This window comes from Callithrix jacchus, chromosome 1 (assembly GCF_049354715.1).
Source record: "Callithrix jacchus isolate 240 chromosome 1, calJac240_pri, whole genome shotgun sequence".
Classification (NCBI taxonomy): domain Eukaryota; kingdom Metazoa; phylum Chordata; class Mammalia; order Primates; family Cebidae; genus Callithrix; species Callithrix jacchus.
The window spans coordinates 192,966,252-192,983,894 of record NC_133502.1 but is presented as its reverse complement, the minus strand read 5'-3'; the positions used below and the strand labels follow the sequence as shown (position 1 = coordinate 192,983,894).

Sequence of the window (17,643 nt, the reverse complement as noted above, 5' to 3'; positions counted from 1 at the left end):
GTTATACTCGCCCGTTGCCCGCCCAATCGTCGCGCAGGTTTGAAAGATGCGCTCCCGGCAGCAGGTGAAACTAAGCTCTTATTGTTTGGCCGAGTTGGCAGTTAGAAGAGAAGCTTCAGAGCCAAGCTCTCAAAACTGCGCTCTATTCTTTGGCCGAGTTGGCAGTTAGAGGAGAACCGTCAGAGCCCAGCTCTCAAGAGTTCAAGCATCTGACGGTTCCCCACTGCTCCCAGGGACAGTTACCTGGGGGCGCTGTGCCCCTCACCCCTGCCAGTAGGGCTCAGTTTCCTGGAGCGCACTCACTCCATTCCCCAGTTCACTTTGCTTGTGAACAGAATGGCAGGCCATCCTGCAAGTATCCAGAGACTTAGCATCAGCGGTGTGTCCAAGCAACTCTACTAGGATATTCCCGTGATCCCGCAAGCCCTGTGTTTCTTCCTGGTGATCCTGCCTTCAATTTGGATGCACAGGTACCACAGCAAGCCAGTGCTGTGTGCTTCCAGTTCCAGAATGTCCTGTAGGTCAGCCAGTTCAATGAGCACAGGGACTCTTGGTGGGGCCCAGAAGCAGGGAGTCACCCTTTGGGGCCCACAACACCCAGCTGTGTGTGCCTCAGACTCCTGTCCAGAGGATATCATGTTGAAGACCCCCAGGGAGAGCGGGGCAGGGTTGCCTGAGCAGGACAAGGACCCCGGAGTCCAAGAGAATCCTGATGATGAGAAAAGGAGCTCCAAGGGCACCAGGAATGCACAGTCTGCCTTTAGGCCTCTGCAGGACAATAGATACCCCTTGCCCTTAGTGCCCAGGCCCAAGCCTCGGCAGAGAGCCTTCCATGCCCAGAGGTCGGAAGTCAGATATGACCTGAAATCTCAGCGCTCCTGGATGAACCCCTGATCCAAACGAAATCCCATCTCCAGCTCCTACAGTGCCATGGGAAGCCTCCCATGGCTAAAGAGGAGGAGGAGGAGGCCACCATCATCCCACTGCCGGCTGCCCCTCAGCTCCTCAAAAACAGTGACTGAGGGCAGCCCGCAGGCTGTCTTTGGGGTCGCACCCAATGTGCAAAGGTGGCAGATGCAGCCTTTGCACCTTCAGCGCCAAAACCTCCAGGAACAGCTTCCCCACATCATAGACCTCTAAGCCCCATAGATGCAAGTTTCCTCTGCTGCCATGCAGGCGAGGGGAGCCTCTGATGCTGCTGCCTCCCTTACAGCTGGGGTTCCGGGTCACTGCTGAAGACCTGGACCTGGAGAAGGAGACAGCGCTCTGGTGCATCAACAGTGCACTGCAGGGTGAGGCCACGGCCATCTAGGACTGCAGAACCTCACGGCCTTACCAAGCTTTGTCCTTACCTACAGCAGGGATGGCTCATCTTCCTCCTGAACTCTAGGACCCAGCATAAATTCACAACACTAGAGACACAGGTCCAGGACTGCCTGGGCCCAGTGTCCCTCCTAGCATCTGCTGCAGGGGCCCCCTCTATATCTGCTATGTCTGGGAGGAAGCGCCACTCAGCAGGCCCCCTGTTCTTCTCAGATCTCCTTCCTGCCATTTCTTGCCATTCCTGGGCCTCAGCACCATTCACCTTGCTGCCCCCTGCCCCTTCCCCAGCTCCAAGCATGGACTGCACCAGGAGAAACCCAAGCCCTCCCTCTCCTGCTCCTGCAGCTGCTTCAGCAGCTCTTCCTCACTTCACTCAGCACCAGCAGAATGGAATCCCCATCTCCAGGGTGTTTGGATTTTCCTGTTTTCTCCACACAGAGCCCCACATTGCCCTGACCCTAGTGCTCCTCTCTGCCACAGTCTGTGGATCACTGTATCTAAAGGCAGTTCCAGCCCTGCAACCAGCACATCTGCTAAACTAGCTCCCCAGCAACAACTGACTTGGAGGTCACCCCCATGGATACCAGCCCTGCTTCTCAGCTTCCCCTCCTGGGCCTCCTGCTGCCTCCAGTGAAAGCTTCTTTCCATCAATCCAGGCCCTTTCGATGACCCACAGTGACAGCACAGCCCAGCCAAGGACACCACTGGCCCGGCTGAGCTAAGGTTCTCTGGCTTGTCCTTCCCCATACTTTATCATAAAACTTCTTATTTACATTATTTTCATGTGTCTGTGTCCTGTGGACATAGGGAAATGAGAAAGTCTTGGTTTGTGTGAATTTTGATATGTGAGGTATGAATTAATTGCTGAGTGAGTCTCCATTGGCCCAGTCAATGGAGCACAACTTGACGGCTGCAGTGATGGACAGGAATTTAAAAAGTGTTCTGTGTTTATGGGATGGTGGCTCAGGATCAAGTAGGCGCTGGGGAGGGATAGTCTGGGAAACTCATTCTGCCTCTTGAAACTTCTGCTGCTCCCCCACCTACATACACATCTCACCCAGAGAGGATGGGCCTGGCATGGAAGCTCCTGGGCCAGGGGGAAGGAGGAATGAAAATTCACTTCTGCTCTGTCACCAAAGGAACATTAATTGTAGTATGTCACTTATTCCTGAGCAGCGTATGGCATCCTGCTTTGAAAAAAGGAGGATTCCTTGAGTATATGTTGGACATAGATGCTTGGTGCCGCAAAGAAAAATCGCACTGAGACAAAGGATCTTTCAGCAATGCAATTTTTACTCCCTGGACTGCAGAAAGGGTACCCTCACTAGCCATTTTGCCACGAGAGTACAAAGAACAAAGAAGAACAGACAAATTTATTCCTTATGCATTTGGGGTCATTCCTACTGCTGTGTCTGATCTCATTGGCTGAAGCCAGATCTCACAATCTAAAACCCAATTGTCTAACAACTTAAAACTCTTCTGAACAGGTAAAAGCAATGGAGAGCTGGAACATGCCTGTTAGCACGTCCAGCACAGATATCTCGGTTAAAGTACAAGGACACAGAATGTACTACATGCCTGTAAGCACGGCATGTCTAACAGCTACATAAGTTAGGGCTTAACAGAGTTATTAGCACACTCATTCTTTAACAAGAAAGGAAACTTTAAAAGGAGTTTTCTACTTCCCATGGTACATCTTTTCCATTTTTCAGAAACAGGGATGCTAAGAGACTATCTGCACAGGACCAACCTAAAGCTAGCTAGATTTTAATTTTTTTTTTTTTTTTTGAGATGAAGTTTCGCTCTTGTTACCCAGACTGGAGTGCAATGGCATGAACTCGGCTCACCACAACCTCCGCCTCCTGGGTTCAAGCAATTCTCCTGCCTCAGCCTCCCAAGTAGCTGGGACTACAGGCACGTGCCACCATGCCCAGCTAATTTTTGTATTTTTAGCAGAGACGGGGTATCACCATCATGACCAGGATGGTCTCGATCTCTTGACCTTGTGATCCACCAGCCTCGGCCTTTCAAAGTGCTGGGATTACAGGCTTGGCCTGGCCCGTGATTGGTCTTTTGGCCCTTGGCCACCAGTCCTCATTTTGACATTTCTGTATTCTAGCCAAGTTTTTAGAGTTCTTCAGTTGAACCTATGTTTACTCTTTCACCTTTGAGATGTACCTCCCACTTTGTTCCCCAAAGTAAGGCAGAGTTGGGGATCTTTCTGCTTCCATTGTATCCTGTTCATAAGCTTGGCCTGTTTTTTATTTCTTAAAGTAGATTTAAAGGATGGGGACCTATTTGTTCATTTATATGTCCTATTTCTTCCTCTAGAGTGTGAACTCCTTGAAAGTAGATATTTTTGTCCCAGTCTTTTTTTTTTTTTGTGACAGGGTCTTGCTGTGTCACCAGGCTGAAATGAAGCGGCACAATCTCGGCTCACTGCAATCTCTGCCTCCTGGGTTCAAGTGATATTCTTGCCTCAGCCTCCCGAGTAGCTGGGATTACAGGTACGAACCATCACATCTGGCTAATTTTTATATTTTGGGTAGAGACGGGGTTTCACCATGTTGGCCAGGCTGGTCTCAAGCTCCTGACCTCAAGTGATCCACCCGCCTCTGCCTGCCAAAGTGCTGGGATTACAGGCATGAGCTACTGTGCCTGTCCTGTGCTAGTCTTTATATACCCATATATTTGAGCCCTTCTTGACCAATTCCCAGAGAATTGGTGCTTGGCTTGCCTGGACACAGAATAAATGTTCATCGAATGTTGTGCCCACAATGACTTGCCTCATAACTTTTTAGTAGTCAGGATCCTCCCATAGTAGACCCTTGTTAACTACAATAATATTCTTTTTGTCAGTGATGTTGCATGTAGGGTTTCCTATAAAATGGCCTCAAGATAGTTTTCATTTCTAGTAAGAGTCTGTGAGTTGATTTTTAAATAGTATTCTGTCTGCCTTTGGTGGAAGGTAAGGTTTAGCCCTTACCTTTGTTTTTCTCAGTAGGTTTTAATTATATGATCTTGTAGATGTAAAGGAAACTCTGGAGCTTCCTGTGTGGCTGTGAATGTTTAATTAGCTTTAGGCAGGGCTCCCAGAGCTGTGAATCCTGTCCTGAGAAGCACTGGGACATTCTGGTGAGCATTCAGACCACCCAGGTTGCAGCTTCGTAAAATGCAGGGTTTATTTCTATAATGAGAGTGGTTTGTGACTTCACCCAAATAATATTTCAATACTAAATTATGACATATTTCAAATTTAAAAATAGGTATCTATAAGTTCATAAGATTTTTAAAAATAATTTCAATAATTGTTTAAAAAAGTAGTTTCAATACATGTCAATAATCTATTTTAGACTCAAGGGGTACATGTGCCTGGCCTGTGGCATGGGTATATTGCATGATGCTGAGATTTGGGGTACAGATATCATCACTCAGGTAGTGAGCATGGTTTTTCAATCCATGCCCATCCCTCATTCTCTCCTTCTAATTAGTATGATTATAGCTAAGAATTTTACTTTTACAGCCCTAATTTAGTACATATTGATGTAGACCTGACAATAAATATTCTGCTCTAAGAAAGGTTTTATGTTAAATAACATGGTAGTTAGTCCCTTCAAAATGAAAAATTTTGATACCAGCACTGATGACAGTATTGAACAAGTAGACAAATCTAGAAGGGGCAGATTGAGCTGAATAGTTTTAGTGTTATTACAGTTTGTTTCTATGTTGTGAAATATTCATTGAGATCAAGATCTCACATTCCTAGGGAAGTTCTTGCGTTATGTGTGTATTGGAGGCCATATGGAGTGGCAGCAGCAAAGTGGGGTTTGGATCCAGACTGTTGTTCCTTAAGAATGAATTGACCTTGAGAGAATTAGTTACACTCTCTGATCCTTAGTTCCTTCATCTAGACATACCCACGTGGACTCTTGTGAGGATTCAGTGAACTGTACGAGGTACAGTACAGGACATGGTGCTTGCTGCCTGGGAGAGGTTCAAGGCCTTCAGTGCCTTTTCTTGTTAGTTTGGGACCAGTGCATCTATTTCGGTGTTTGTAACAAATGCTGTTTGACAAATACATGGGGCATGTTTCTTGGATTATTACAGTTTTGGATTATTCTTAGAACACAGAAGCAGGATCCACAGTGTTTTTATGAGGAGAGCTACTTTTTATTCCCCCCAAAGCTTGACTTTATGGGACTTGAGATCTCAGTAATGTGTGCTGATGTGACACCCTTGAACAAAGTTGGAGAAGAGATAGCGGTAACTTCCACGACTTCTCCTTCTCCAAGACACTTGAAGTGCTGTGAACTGTGCTCCATAGCTGCTCCGCTCTGTCATCTCTGCATGGGGGCTCTCAAGGGGCTCTAGGGAGGAGTGTCAGTCAGTGTTTCCTCCTCCTTGACCAGGTGGGGACCCAAGATCTTCTGGTGAATTCTAATTTGTTTTTCCATGACCCTAAGGGTCGTTTTATGAGTTTGTGGAAGCATTTTTGGTTGTTTCAGTGGTTGGTGGATGCCACTGGCATTTATTTAATAGGTAGAGTTCATGGAATTCAGGGCTCAGTGCAGTGACAGTTCTGCAAAATAGAACTTTTCCTGTGATCTGCACAGCTTCAGAATATCTTTTTTTTTTTTTTTTTTTTGAGACCAAATCTCTGTCGCCCAGGCTGGAGTGCAGTGGTGCAATTTTGGCTCACTGTAACTTGGGTTCAAGTGATTCTCCAGCCTCAGCCTCCCAAGTAGCTGGGATTACTGGAGTGTGCCACCATGCTTGGCTAATTTTTGTATTTTTAGTAGAGGCAGAGTTTCACCATGTTGGCCAGGCTGGTCTTAAATTTCTGACCTCAGATGATCCGTGCACCTCGTCCTCCCAAAGTGCTGGGATTACAGGTGTGAGCCACTGCACCTGGCCTTGAGTATCTTGCTGAATAATTTATGTAGCTAGAAAAAACTGTTTAAGACTGAACATATAACTTAATTCCATTTTACATGAAGGATTTTTTTAAAAAAATAGTATTAGTATAAATGGAAATTTGAGGCTGGACTTTGAAGGGAAATTATCTTGTTTTGTTCTTAGTTTTACTAAGTGTATTACTTGTCTGGGTTCTCTAAAGAAACAGAACCAATAAGAGAGATATATATATATATATATATATATAATGTCTCCAGTAGGAAAAAGAGAGATACGTTTATATATATATATACATATTTATATATATACATATTTATATATATGTTTAAATATGTATATATTTAATCAATACATATGATTGTCTCATACATATCCTATTGGTTCTGTTTCTCTGGAGAAAAGTATTTATTTGTTGCCTTTTATCTATGGTTTTGCTTTCCATGGTTTGAGTACCTCTTAGTCAGTCACAGTCTGAAAATATTAAATGGAAAAATTCCCGAAACAAACATTTGGTAAGTTTTAAATTGTGGACTGTTCGGAATAGCATGATGAAATCTTGTGCCATCTCACTGTCACACCTGGAAGATGACTCCTCACTTTGTCTGATGTATGCCTGCTGTGTGAGCTGCCTGCCTACACTTAGTCCCTTAGTTTCCATCATCAGATTAACTGGCATCACCGTGCTTGTAACCCTTATTTCACTTACTAGTGGACCCACAGTGCAGGAGCAGTGATGCTAGCATATTGTTATAATTGCTTATTTTATTATTAGTTATTGTTGTTAATCTCCTACTGTGCCTAATTTATAAATTTAACTTTATCATAGGGGTATGTATACATGCTCCCCAGCTTACTGTGGTTTGACCTAAGACTTTTCAATTATATGATAGTGTGAGTCCATCACCGTTTTGATGTAATGTATAATTTTCAGTAAATTACATGAACTGTTCAATACTTTATTATAAAATAGGCTTTGTGTTAGATGATTTTTGTCCACCTATAGGTTAATGTAAGTGGTCTGAGCATGTTTAACGTAGGCTAGACTAAGCTATGATGTTCAATAGGTAAAGCGTATTAAATGCAGTTTGACTCGTGGTATTTTCAACTTAGGATGTTTTTATTCCATCATAAGTTGAGGAGCATCTGTATGTATAGGAAAAAACATAGCGTATACGGAGTTGGGCAATATCTGTAGTTTTAGGCATCTGTGGGGGTTCTTGCAACATATCCCCCTTAGATAAAGGGGGAGCATTCTATATATAAAAAGATATTTATTATAAGGAATTGGCTCATGTAATTATGGCGGCTAAGAAATCCCAAGATCTGCAGTTGGCAAGCTAGAGACCCAGGAGAGCTGATGGTGTCATTCTGGTCTGGGTCTAAAGGCCTGAAAACCAGGAGCACCAACAATGTAAGTTTCTGTTTGAAATTCAGCAGGCTTTTCACCCAAGAAAAACCAGTGTTCGTTTCAGTTTGAGGCGGACAGGAAGCAGAGATGTCCAGCAGTCAGGCGGGGGAGTTCCCTCTTACTTGGCCTTTTGTTCTGTTCAGGTCTACCCTTGATGAGATAAGGCCCACCCACATGAGGGAAGTTAATCTGCTTTATACAGTCCATTGATTGAAGTGTTAATCTCATCCATAAACACCCTCACAGATCCACCCAGAGTAATATTTGACAAATGTCTGGGTACCCCATGATGCAGTCAGATTGACACATAAATTAACCATCACACTAAGAGTGATTCACCTTCTTAGGTGAATGAATAATCACATTATTGATAGCATTCGTGATAAGTAGTGTCTCTACTAAAAATACAAAATTAGCCGGGTGTGGTGGCGTGTGCCTGGAATCCCAGCTACTCGGGAGTCTGAGGCAGGAGAATCACCTGAACCTGGGAGGCTGAGGTTGCAGTGAGCCGAGATTATGCCACTGCACTCCAGTCTGGGTGACAGAATGAGACTCCGCCTCAAAAAAAATAAAATAAATAAAACTCAGTTATTCAGTCACTAGCTACATTGTTAAGTGCTTAGCAGCCACATGTGGCTAGAGGTTTCCACATTAGCCTAGATAGACACATACAACATGTGCATTGTTGCAGGAAGTTCCTTTTTCTCTTAAGATAGAGTCTTGCTCTGTCACCCATGACGGAGTGCATTGACAACATCGTAGCTCACTGTAGCCTTGAACTCCTGGGCTCAAGGGATCCTCCTTCCTCGCCTCCTGAGTAGCTAGGACTACAGGTGCACACCCCCACACCTGGCCAACTTTATTTTTTGTTTGATATTCGGTAGAAGGGATTTTGCTATATTGCCTAGGCTGGTCTTGAACTCCTGACCCAAACTGATCCTCCTGCTTTTGCTTCAGAAGGTGTGAGCTACTGTGCTCGTCCTCTTTTCTTTTCCTTTTCTATCCTTCTCTCTATTTACTTTTCTTCTTTTTTAATTTGAGACGGAGTCTCGTTCTGTCGCCAGGCTGGAGTGCAGTGGCACAATCTTGGCCCACTGCAACTTCTGCCTCCCAGGTTCAAGCAATACTCCTGCCTCAGCCTCCTGAATAGCTGGGACTACAGGTACACGCCACCACACCCAGCTAATTTTTGGATTTTTAGTAGAGAAGGGATTTCACCATGTTGGCCACGATCTCTAGACCTTATGATCCACCTGCCTCAGCCTCCCAAAGTGCTGGGATTACAGGCTTGAACCACCGTGCCTGTCCGGTCTTTTTTTTTTTTTTTTTTTTTTAAGAGAGTATATCTTTCACCCAGGCTGTAGTGCAGTGGTGTGATCCTGTCTCACTGCAGCCTTGAACTCTGGGGCCCAAGCAGTCTTCCCACCTCAGCTTCACAATCATCTGGAGCTATAGGTGTGCCCTACCATGCCTGGCTAGGAAGTTCTGTTAGATAGTACTGGTCTAGAAAATGTTAATTTTAATTTTTTTTTCTTTTTTGAGTCAGAGTCTCACTCTGTTGCCTGGGCTAGAGTGCAGTGGCACAATCTTGGCTCACTGCAACCTCCGCCTCCTGGGTTCAAAGGATTCTTATGCTTCGGTTTACTGGTATGCGTCACCACGCCCAGCTAATTTTTGTATTTTTAACAGAAACGGGGTTTTACCATGTTGGCCAGGCTGGTCTTGAACTCCTGGCTTCAAGTGATCTGCCTGCCTTGGCCTCCCAAAGTGCTGAGATTGTAGATGTGAACCACCATGCACACCTGGCCGAAAATATTAATTTGACAGAGGCTGGAAGGGTAGGCTGAGAACAGTTGAGTTTCTGAGTGGTGTAATAGACAGGAGTGCCAGCATGGAAGGTGGTAGAAAGGTGAGAAGAAAAAAAAGTTTGGGGAGCCATTTATAAGACATAAGAGAAGCTAGAAAGTGAGAAGCTGGCTAGGTGGTGGCTCATACCTGTAATCCCAGCATTTTGAGAGGCTGAAGGCTGAAAGGGGCAGATCACCTGCACCCACGAGTTCAAAATCAACCTGGGCAACGTGGTAAAACTTTGTCTCTACTAAAAAGGTAGCCAGGTGTGGTAGCACATGCCTGTAGTCCCAGCTGCTTGGGAGGCTGAGGTGGGAGGATCACTTGAGCCTAGGAGGCAAAGACTGCTGTGAGCTAAGATCGCACCCTAGCACACCAGCCTGGGTGACAGAGTGAAACTCTAAAAATAAATAAATAAATAAATAATAGTGAGAAGTTGAAGGAAAGGTTCTTAATAATTTGAGTTTTCGACACTACCTTCAGTTAATGAATGTCTCCAATCTAATTCCTTCATTTTATACGTGAGAAAAGCATACGTTACTGGTTAGCAGGGATCAGTATAATGGTGTGTTTTACCTGTCAGTGGATGCTCCTTGAATCTATCTTGGTCGTTTTCAGTATCCCCTGGAATGCAGTAGGAAATAGATGAGAGAGCTGAACTAGAGAGAGTGCTTACCCTGGGCATATTACTCAACTGGATTAGGAAAGTAGAAAGCAAAAGGGTTAAGAGTAGATAGATAATTTGATTGTTCCCATATGCATCATTTTCTCTAAGGAATAACCAGGAAGTTGGGGAAAAGCTAGAGGAGAGTCTCTGAGGGTTCGTTGTATTTTGATTGAAGTTAGTGACAGCATTCTTTTTCTCCAAGGCCTTACCGTGTTGAGGGCGGAGCACAGCCCCCTTCACCCTGTCTCACTGTCCACCACCAAACCGGTTGATACAGCTTATTTTATGTAAAGGGAAGATAAATCTGGAGTGCTCAAGCACAGTTTAGGTAGAATATTCAGTAAAGCCATTGGAGTGAGCCTTTTCCAAAAGGCTGTTCTCTTTTTATTCATGTATAGAAATCCTCATAAAATAGAACCTCGGCCGGGTGCGGTGACTCACGCCTGTAATCCCAGCAGTTTGGGAGGCCGAGGTGGGTGGATCATCTGAGATCAGCTGTTTGAGACCAGCCTGGCCAACATGGTGAAACCCTGTCTCTACTAAAAATACAAAAATTAGCCAGGCAGCAGTGGCTCACGCCTGTAATCCCAGCACTTTGGGAGGCTGAGACGGGCGGATCACGAAGTCAGGAGAAACCCTGTCTCTACTAAAAATCGAAGAATTAGCCAGGCGTGGTGGCACACGCCTTTAGTTCCCACTATTCGGCAGGCTGAGGCATAAGAATTGCTTGAACCTGGGAGTCAGAGGCTGTAGAGAGCCAAGATTGCTAGTTGGGAGGCTGAGGCAGGAGAATCACTTGAACCCAGGAGACAGAGGTTGTGGTGAGCCGAAATCACTCCGTTACACTCCAGCTGGGCACCAAGAGCGATACTAAGTCTCAAAAAAAAAAAAATAAAGACCAACCTCTTTTATGCTCAATATGGTTTATCTGAGTCATTATACATAAATCTTACATTCAGAATAGCCTCTCATTTTTGCTAATTTTATTACTCTACCCAAAGTGATCCAAGGAATCTTTCTAAACATTATTGTAGAGACTCTTTTTTCTCGCTCAGTTAACAAATATATGTTTAAGAGCTTATCTGGCTTCAGCTTTGTGTGTTGCCAGTGTTATTCAAGTCCTCTTAGCTGTGAAAGCAAGTATTACCACTTAGTTGGAAGGTTTATTACCCTATTCTTGATAGGTATATAGAATGGTTTTGTTTTCTGAACCAATATTGGGGCTAATGTTTTGCAAAAGAATTTCTGGCCAGGCACACTGGCTCATGCCTGTAGTCCCAAGCACTTTGGGAGGCCAAGGCAGGAGGATCACTTGAGCCCAGGAGTTCGAGACCAGCCTGTGCAACATGGCAAAACCCCGTCTCTACAAAGAATTAGCCAGGCTTGGTGGTTCTTTCATGTAACCCCAGCTACTTGGGAGGCTGAGGTGGAGAAGCAACTGAGTCCAGAAAGTCGAGGCTGCAGTGAGCTCTGATCGCACCACTTGCACTCCAGCCTGCAGTAAGGCTGTCTCCAAAAAAAAAAAAATGTTCCTGCTGCCTCTTGATGAGAGAGGTATGCTTGGAAATAGGTTTAGATCCTGAATGTTGGGGTTTCTGAGATAGTCTGCTGACTTATATAGGATATCACAGCACATATTTGAAAGTAGGACTTTACTGGATAATTTGGAAAGTGTGATCACTTTTAGATACCTGCAAATGGCTAATTCCCAAATGCTGGGATGATTATTGCTTCATTAAATGCTGAAGATAATGTACACTGTGTTATATTTAATCTTTTCTGTTAGAGATCTAGGACATTCTTTTTACTAAATGAGCTAGAATGTGCAAAATAATTTCAAAATAGTAATATTCAAGGAGGAAGCCTTAAATAAGGTATGTTCTGATTTGTACGTCTAAGAATTTTTCAACATTTCTCTAGTGACATCTAGCTTTCAAACAGTTTTATCACATGGTAAAATTCTTCAAAAGCAAATTTCTAAAGAGCTTTCTTCCAGTTAGGTTCTCAGTGTAATGCCGTTTCTTCCCACAGATTTGCTTGTAAATGTATCACGAAGAGGCAGCCCAGAATGAGGAAAGCAAGCAGGAGTGTTGGCTCGGTGCCTAAAGTGTCTGGGATAAGTAAAACGCAAACAGCAGAAAAAATTAAACCTGAAAACAGCTCTTCAGCATCTACAGGAGGCAAACCAGTAAAACCTGGAACAGCAGCATCATTGTCAAAGGTATTCATGTGGTGATGTTTGAATACATGGTGGATTTTTGGAGGAGTGAGTTTAAATATGATGTTTAATATATTAAATGAGCATTCTTACAGGCGTGCCCTCTTCTGGTGCTGGGAACACTTGGCCTTTGAAGAGAGCTTACGGTAGGGTAGACCTAATTGGTGTTTTTGGTCTGTCTTTTTGAAGGAAACCAAACAATAGGCTTGTTCAGGAAACAAATAATTGAGCACCTGCCTTGTGTAGGATGCTGTGATTGTGTGACCTGGAGGCACACTCTGCCTTCAGGGAGCTTGTGGAGTAAAGGATGGAGGCAAGGCATAAACATAAATCAGGAAAATACTCAGGGAGAATGTCAGATACCCTGGGAGAGCAGTAAAGCACTGAACAGTTTCAGGAAGGTAAATATTGTTTCTAGCCTGGGAAGGTTTTATGAAAAGAGCATGTGAGCCAAGTCGTACAGTCCGGTGACCTCTAGACAGGTCTTTTTATCTACCTATCTCCCTCACCTTTGTCACCACGAATTGCTATTCTTCTTCTGGCAGCTGGTTCATCATCATCATCATTATTATTATTATTATTATTATCATCATCATCATCACTTTTTTTTTTTGAGATCTGTGTTGCCCAGGCTGGTCTCCTGGTTCAGTGGATCCTCCTGCCTCAGCCTCTCGAATAGCTGGCACTACTGGTGTGCGTCTGCACGTACAACCGGAAACATGATTTGTTTAAAATCCTTTTTTCCAGGCAGGGCCCGATAGATCATGGCTTAATTATTTTAAGAATGACCTCAGGAACAGCTGATGAGGAACTTCCTTATATGTGTTGAAAGATCAGCTGGGCACGGTGACTCACGCCTATAATCCCAGCACTTTGAAAGGCTGAGGCGGGTAGATCATGAGGTCGAGATCGAGACCATCCTGGTCAACATGGTGAAACCCCATCTCTACTAAAAATACAAAAAATTAGCTGGGCATGGTGGTGCACGCCTGTAGTCCCAGCTACTTGGGAGGCTGAGGCAGGTGAATGGCTTGAACCCAGGAGGTGGAGGTTGTGGTGAGCTGAGATCGCGCCATTGCACTCCAGCCTGGGTAACAAGAGCGAAACTCCGTCTCAAAAAAAAAAAAAAAAAGATCTCACAGGAAATGCTGGTTTTTCTATTCTAAGGTTGTTGCAACTGAACCCAGACTTATTTCATTGGCTTGGAGATGCACACAGATTTTCTCCTGGCTGTGACCCTGATGAATTATTAGGTATCATCCTGTGGCCTGTGTACCAGGAATAGACCCTTGCCCAGCTTCCATTATTCTCAGTGAACACACTGAATCATTTTGTTGGTAGCAGTGCTGCTGCTCTTTGGTGTAAGATAAGCGGCGTTTTCTGACCTAACTGGTTACTCAGTTACTGGGGCTTTCTTTGGCGTGGAGTGCCTGTGTTTTTTGTGAAACAGGTGACCTGTTATTTTTGTGACTGGAAGAACAGGTTGAAATGTTGGCATTGGCTATGCACTGCCACCGTCCTTCTGTGGCCTCTTCATCAGTGGCAGGCAGTGTCTTTGGAGGTTTACTATGGAACGTGCACTGAACAGGCATGTTACATCTTTCAAAAGCTTGGATCTGGAGTTGCTGGGAGTTTGGTCTTGGACAGTGAGTACTTTTTCACTGTAAAGCAAACCTGTACACTTGCTCTTGCCAGCACATGCCAGCTGTCCATAGCTTTGGCTCCAAGCTTTTGCTGGGTTGACAAGTTTGTTTAAGGTTTTGTGTGTGTGTGTGTGTGTGTGTGTGTGTGTAGCAGGAAGGTCAGGGCAGAGGTAAAGCTATTTGGCAACACTTTTCCTGGAGTGGATTAATTGCCTTCACTTAAGAGAGAAGAAGGAAAAAGTAATGAAATGGAGATTAAAGTGAAAAGAGACAGAAGGAAAGAAGAAAATCATGAAAAAGAACAATGGAAAACATTGAAGGGCTTTGAGACCCCACAGACTAAAGTGTTATTTTATTTCTCTAATATCCCTTATTTTACTGTGTTTCTCTGGCACATAGATACTTCTTACAACTTGAATTCCTGTAACTGTCATGAAGCATTGATAATTAACCTGGTGAATGAAGTGTTTGGCTTAATTATTGAGACAGCATGTGCACACACCCATTCATTTATGGACACCCACACCTGTGTGTCTGTCACTGCACAATAGTCTCATGACTCTCTTCTTGTAGTGACAGGGTACAGGATATGCATATCTTCACCTCTCATTTCAAGTATGGTTTGAGGCTAAATGTAGTTGAGGGTTAAGGGAAGGACTCTTTTGATCCAGAACACTTCACTGCTGGTTGCAGCTTTTGTAAATACAAAACACTACTGCTGCTCACAGTGAGTTTTGGGGACATTATTCCCACTTTTGTCAGGAGCTGTGTTATCAGGCTTTCAGGCTTTGTATACTTAATTTTCCTTTGTCACAGTCAGTGGAGAGGATTATTTTCCATGTAGAGAGGGTCTCCTACATGCCAGCACTTTGTAGCGTTCACTTACTGTTCAGGTGTTCATGATTAGTTTTGAATTAATATGCTATTCCATTGTACTGTTGATAATTTTTTTTAAAAATTATAGATATGAATTAATAAGTTTCTGCTAGAATTTACAATTGATAACTCTCCATGATTATTTGTGGTCATAAGTGTAAAAGGTAGTTAACAGTATGAACAATCTACCTCTGAAGCTTGAAAGGTAAAATTTGAAAACAGATCTTCAAATCTGAGAGAGAGACACAGACTGCGAAACTTGGACTTGACCTTGAGAAGTGTATGTACCTGGTTGTAGTATTTCATTATTTGTTTCTCGAATGTTTTTACCAAATTATTTGCATTTTGCAGCAGTTATAAAAAAGTAGGCTTAACATTTGTTCCTTCATCAATTTCATGTTTTTACACTTGCTGATGGGGGATGTGAATGTGTGGGAATGCACGTGCCCTTATATAATTTTGTAGCAAAAATTAAAAGAAATAGGGAAAAACAGCAGAGAGCCTGCTAGTAGCTTAGGGTAAAAGGTAAGTTGGAAAATGCAGAGGTTTTTGTTTTTGTTTTTTCCTTTTTTGTTGTTGTCGAAGTAAAGCATACATACAGCAGAGCCCACAAAGCATAGGTGTTGAGCTTAGTGAATCATCACAAAATGAAACATACCCTGCAGCCACCACCTGGAAACAACATGGGTGCTCCTCAGAAGCTTCCCTTTTGCTTCTGCTTAATCATTGCCCTTCCTGTCCTTCCCCAAAGTAACTCCCTTTATGACTTCTAGCACCAGGGACTAATTTTGCCAGTTTTTGATCTTTACAGGAACAGTCATACACCATGTTTTTTTTTAATGTGTGTCTGGTTTCTTATCTGTACTGTTGCATCTAGCAGTGGTCACTTCCTTTTCATTACTGGTTAGTAATCCATGGGATGAGTATACCACAGTTTGTTCATCTCTTCTACTATTGGCAGACTTTTGGAGTTTCTTCTTTGTGGCTAAGAGTAGTGTTGTTACGAACATTCATATACATGTGTATTAATGCACACGTGCACCCATTTGTGTTGGTTCTAGAACAAGGAGTGAAATTACCGAACCATAGGGTATACCTATGTTCAGCTTTAATATTAGAGATAGAAGAAAATAATTTTTTTTTTTTGAGGGGGAAGAAGGCAGGAAGGAAGGGAAGAAGGACGGTAGGGAGGAAGGAAGGGATGAAGGAAGGAAGGAAGGGAGGAAGCGGGGAGGGAGGGAAGGAGGGAGGGAAGGGAAGAAAGGAAATCAAGCAATGAAAGAGACATTGCCGACCTGGATCTAGAGGTTTACAAGTTGATTTCTTTTTTTTTTTGAGAGAAGGAAAGAAAAAAAAATAATAAGTAAAGGAGAGGAAGAAAGAGGAAGAGAAAGAGGGAGAGTAAATGGAAATATTGCTTTATTTCGAAAAAAATTGGGTATTAATAATGGCCAATCAATGTTTCATTTAAACTAATGGGTAGGTGTGATGTGGTATTGACAAGAATGTATATTTTGTGTATTTGAAGTGGAGAGCTCTATAAATATTTATTAAGTTTACTTGTTCTGGATCTGAGTTCGAGTCCTTGATATCCTTATTAATTTTCTGTCTCATTGAATCTAAGTCTCTGTGTATCTGGGTGTTAGGATCGTTAGCTCTTGTTGTTGCATTGATCCTTTTACCACTATATCTTTGTTGCTTTAAAATCTATTTTATCCAATACAAGAATTGCAACTCCTGCTTTTTATTTATTTATTATTTATTTTTGCTCTCCATTTGGTTGGTAAATCTTTCTCCATCCCTTTGTTTTGAGTCTTTGTGTATCCTTGCATGTGAAATAGGTCTGGATGTAACATGCTGTTGGGTTTTGGCTGTGTCTTTTGATTGGGAATTTAGTCAATTTAAATTTAGGGTTACTGCCATTTGATGTTGACTGGCTGTTTTATCCATTTGTTGGTGTAAATTCTTCTTTATGTTGGTGCTCTTTACTTTTTGGTGTATTTTTAGAAAGGCTAATACTGGTTGTTTCTTTCTGTGTGTAATGCTTCTTTCAGAAGCTCTTGTAAAGTAGGCCTGGTGGTAATAAAATCTCTGAGTTCTTGCTTGTTCATAAAAGATTTTATTTTTCCTTCAGTTGTGAAGCTTAGTTTGGCTGGATATGAAGTTCTGGGCTGAAGGTTCTGTTCTTTGAGGATGTTGAATATTGGCCCCCACTCTCTTCTGGCTTGTAGAGTTTCTGCTGAGAGATCTGCTGTAAGTCTGATAGGCTTGCCTTTGTGGGTTATCTGACCTTTCTCTCTGGCTGCTCTTAGTATCCTCTCCTTCGTTTCAACCCTGGTTGAATCTAACGATTATGTGCCTTGGGGTTGCTCTTCTTGAGGAATGTCTTTGTGGCGTTCTCTGTATTACCTGGGGTTGAATGTTGACCTGCTTTGCTAGTTTAGGAAAATTTTCCTGAATAATATCCTGAAGGGTATTTTCCAGCTTGGATTCATTCTCTCCGTGGCATTCAGGTACACCTACCAAACGTAAATTTGGTCTTTTCACATAGTCCCACATTTCTTGGAGACTTTGCTCATTCCTTTTTATCCTTTTTTCTCTAATCTTTTCTTCACGTTTTATTTCATTAAGTTGGACTTTGACCTCTGATATCCCTTCTTCTGCTTGAACAATTCGAGTGTTTAAACCTGTGCATACTTCTCGGAGTTCCTGTATTGTATTCTTCAGTTCCATTAATTCACTCATA

The 17,643-nt window shown here is 43.1% G+C and overlaps 1 protein-coding gene across 9 annotated transcripts in view; it reads left to right on the top strand.

The window, feature by feature from the left end:
* Nucleotides 1-17,643, top strand: part of LOC100390034 (breakpoint cluster region protein-like) — a 55,649-nt gene continuing 38,006 nt past the window's right edge. For 3 of the 9 annotated variants that reach the window (XM_035303466.3, XM_035303339.3, XM_035303105.3), the window contains exons 1-2: nucleotides 1-470; nucleotides 12,192-12,381. In XM_035303466.3, coding sequence (XP_035159357.2) covers nucleotides 463-470; nucleotides 12,192-12,381 — 198 coding nt within the window. In that variant the 5' untranslated portion in view covers nucleotides 1-462. Of the gene's footprint in view, nucleotides 2,047-3,713; nucleotides 3,831-12,190 lie in introns of those variants that run through there. The other 6 variants (XM_078335455.1, XM_035303168.3, XM_054245220.2 and 3 more) reach the window with 5 other exon arrangements.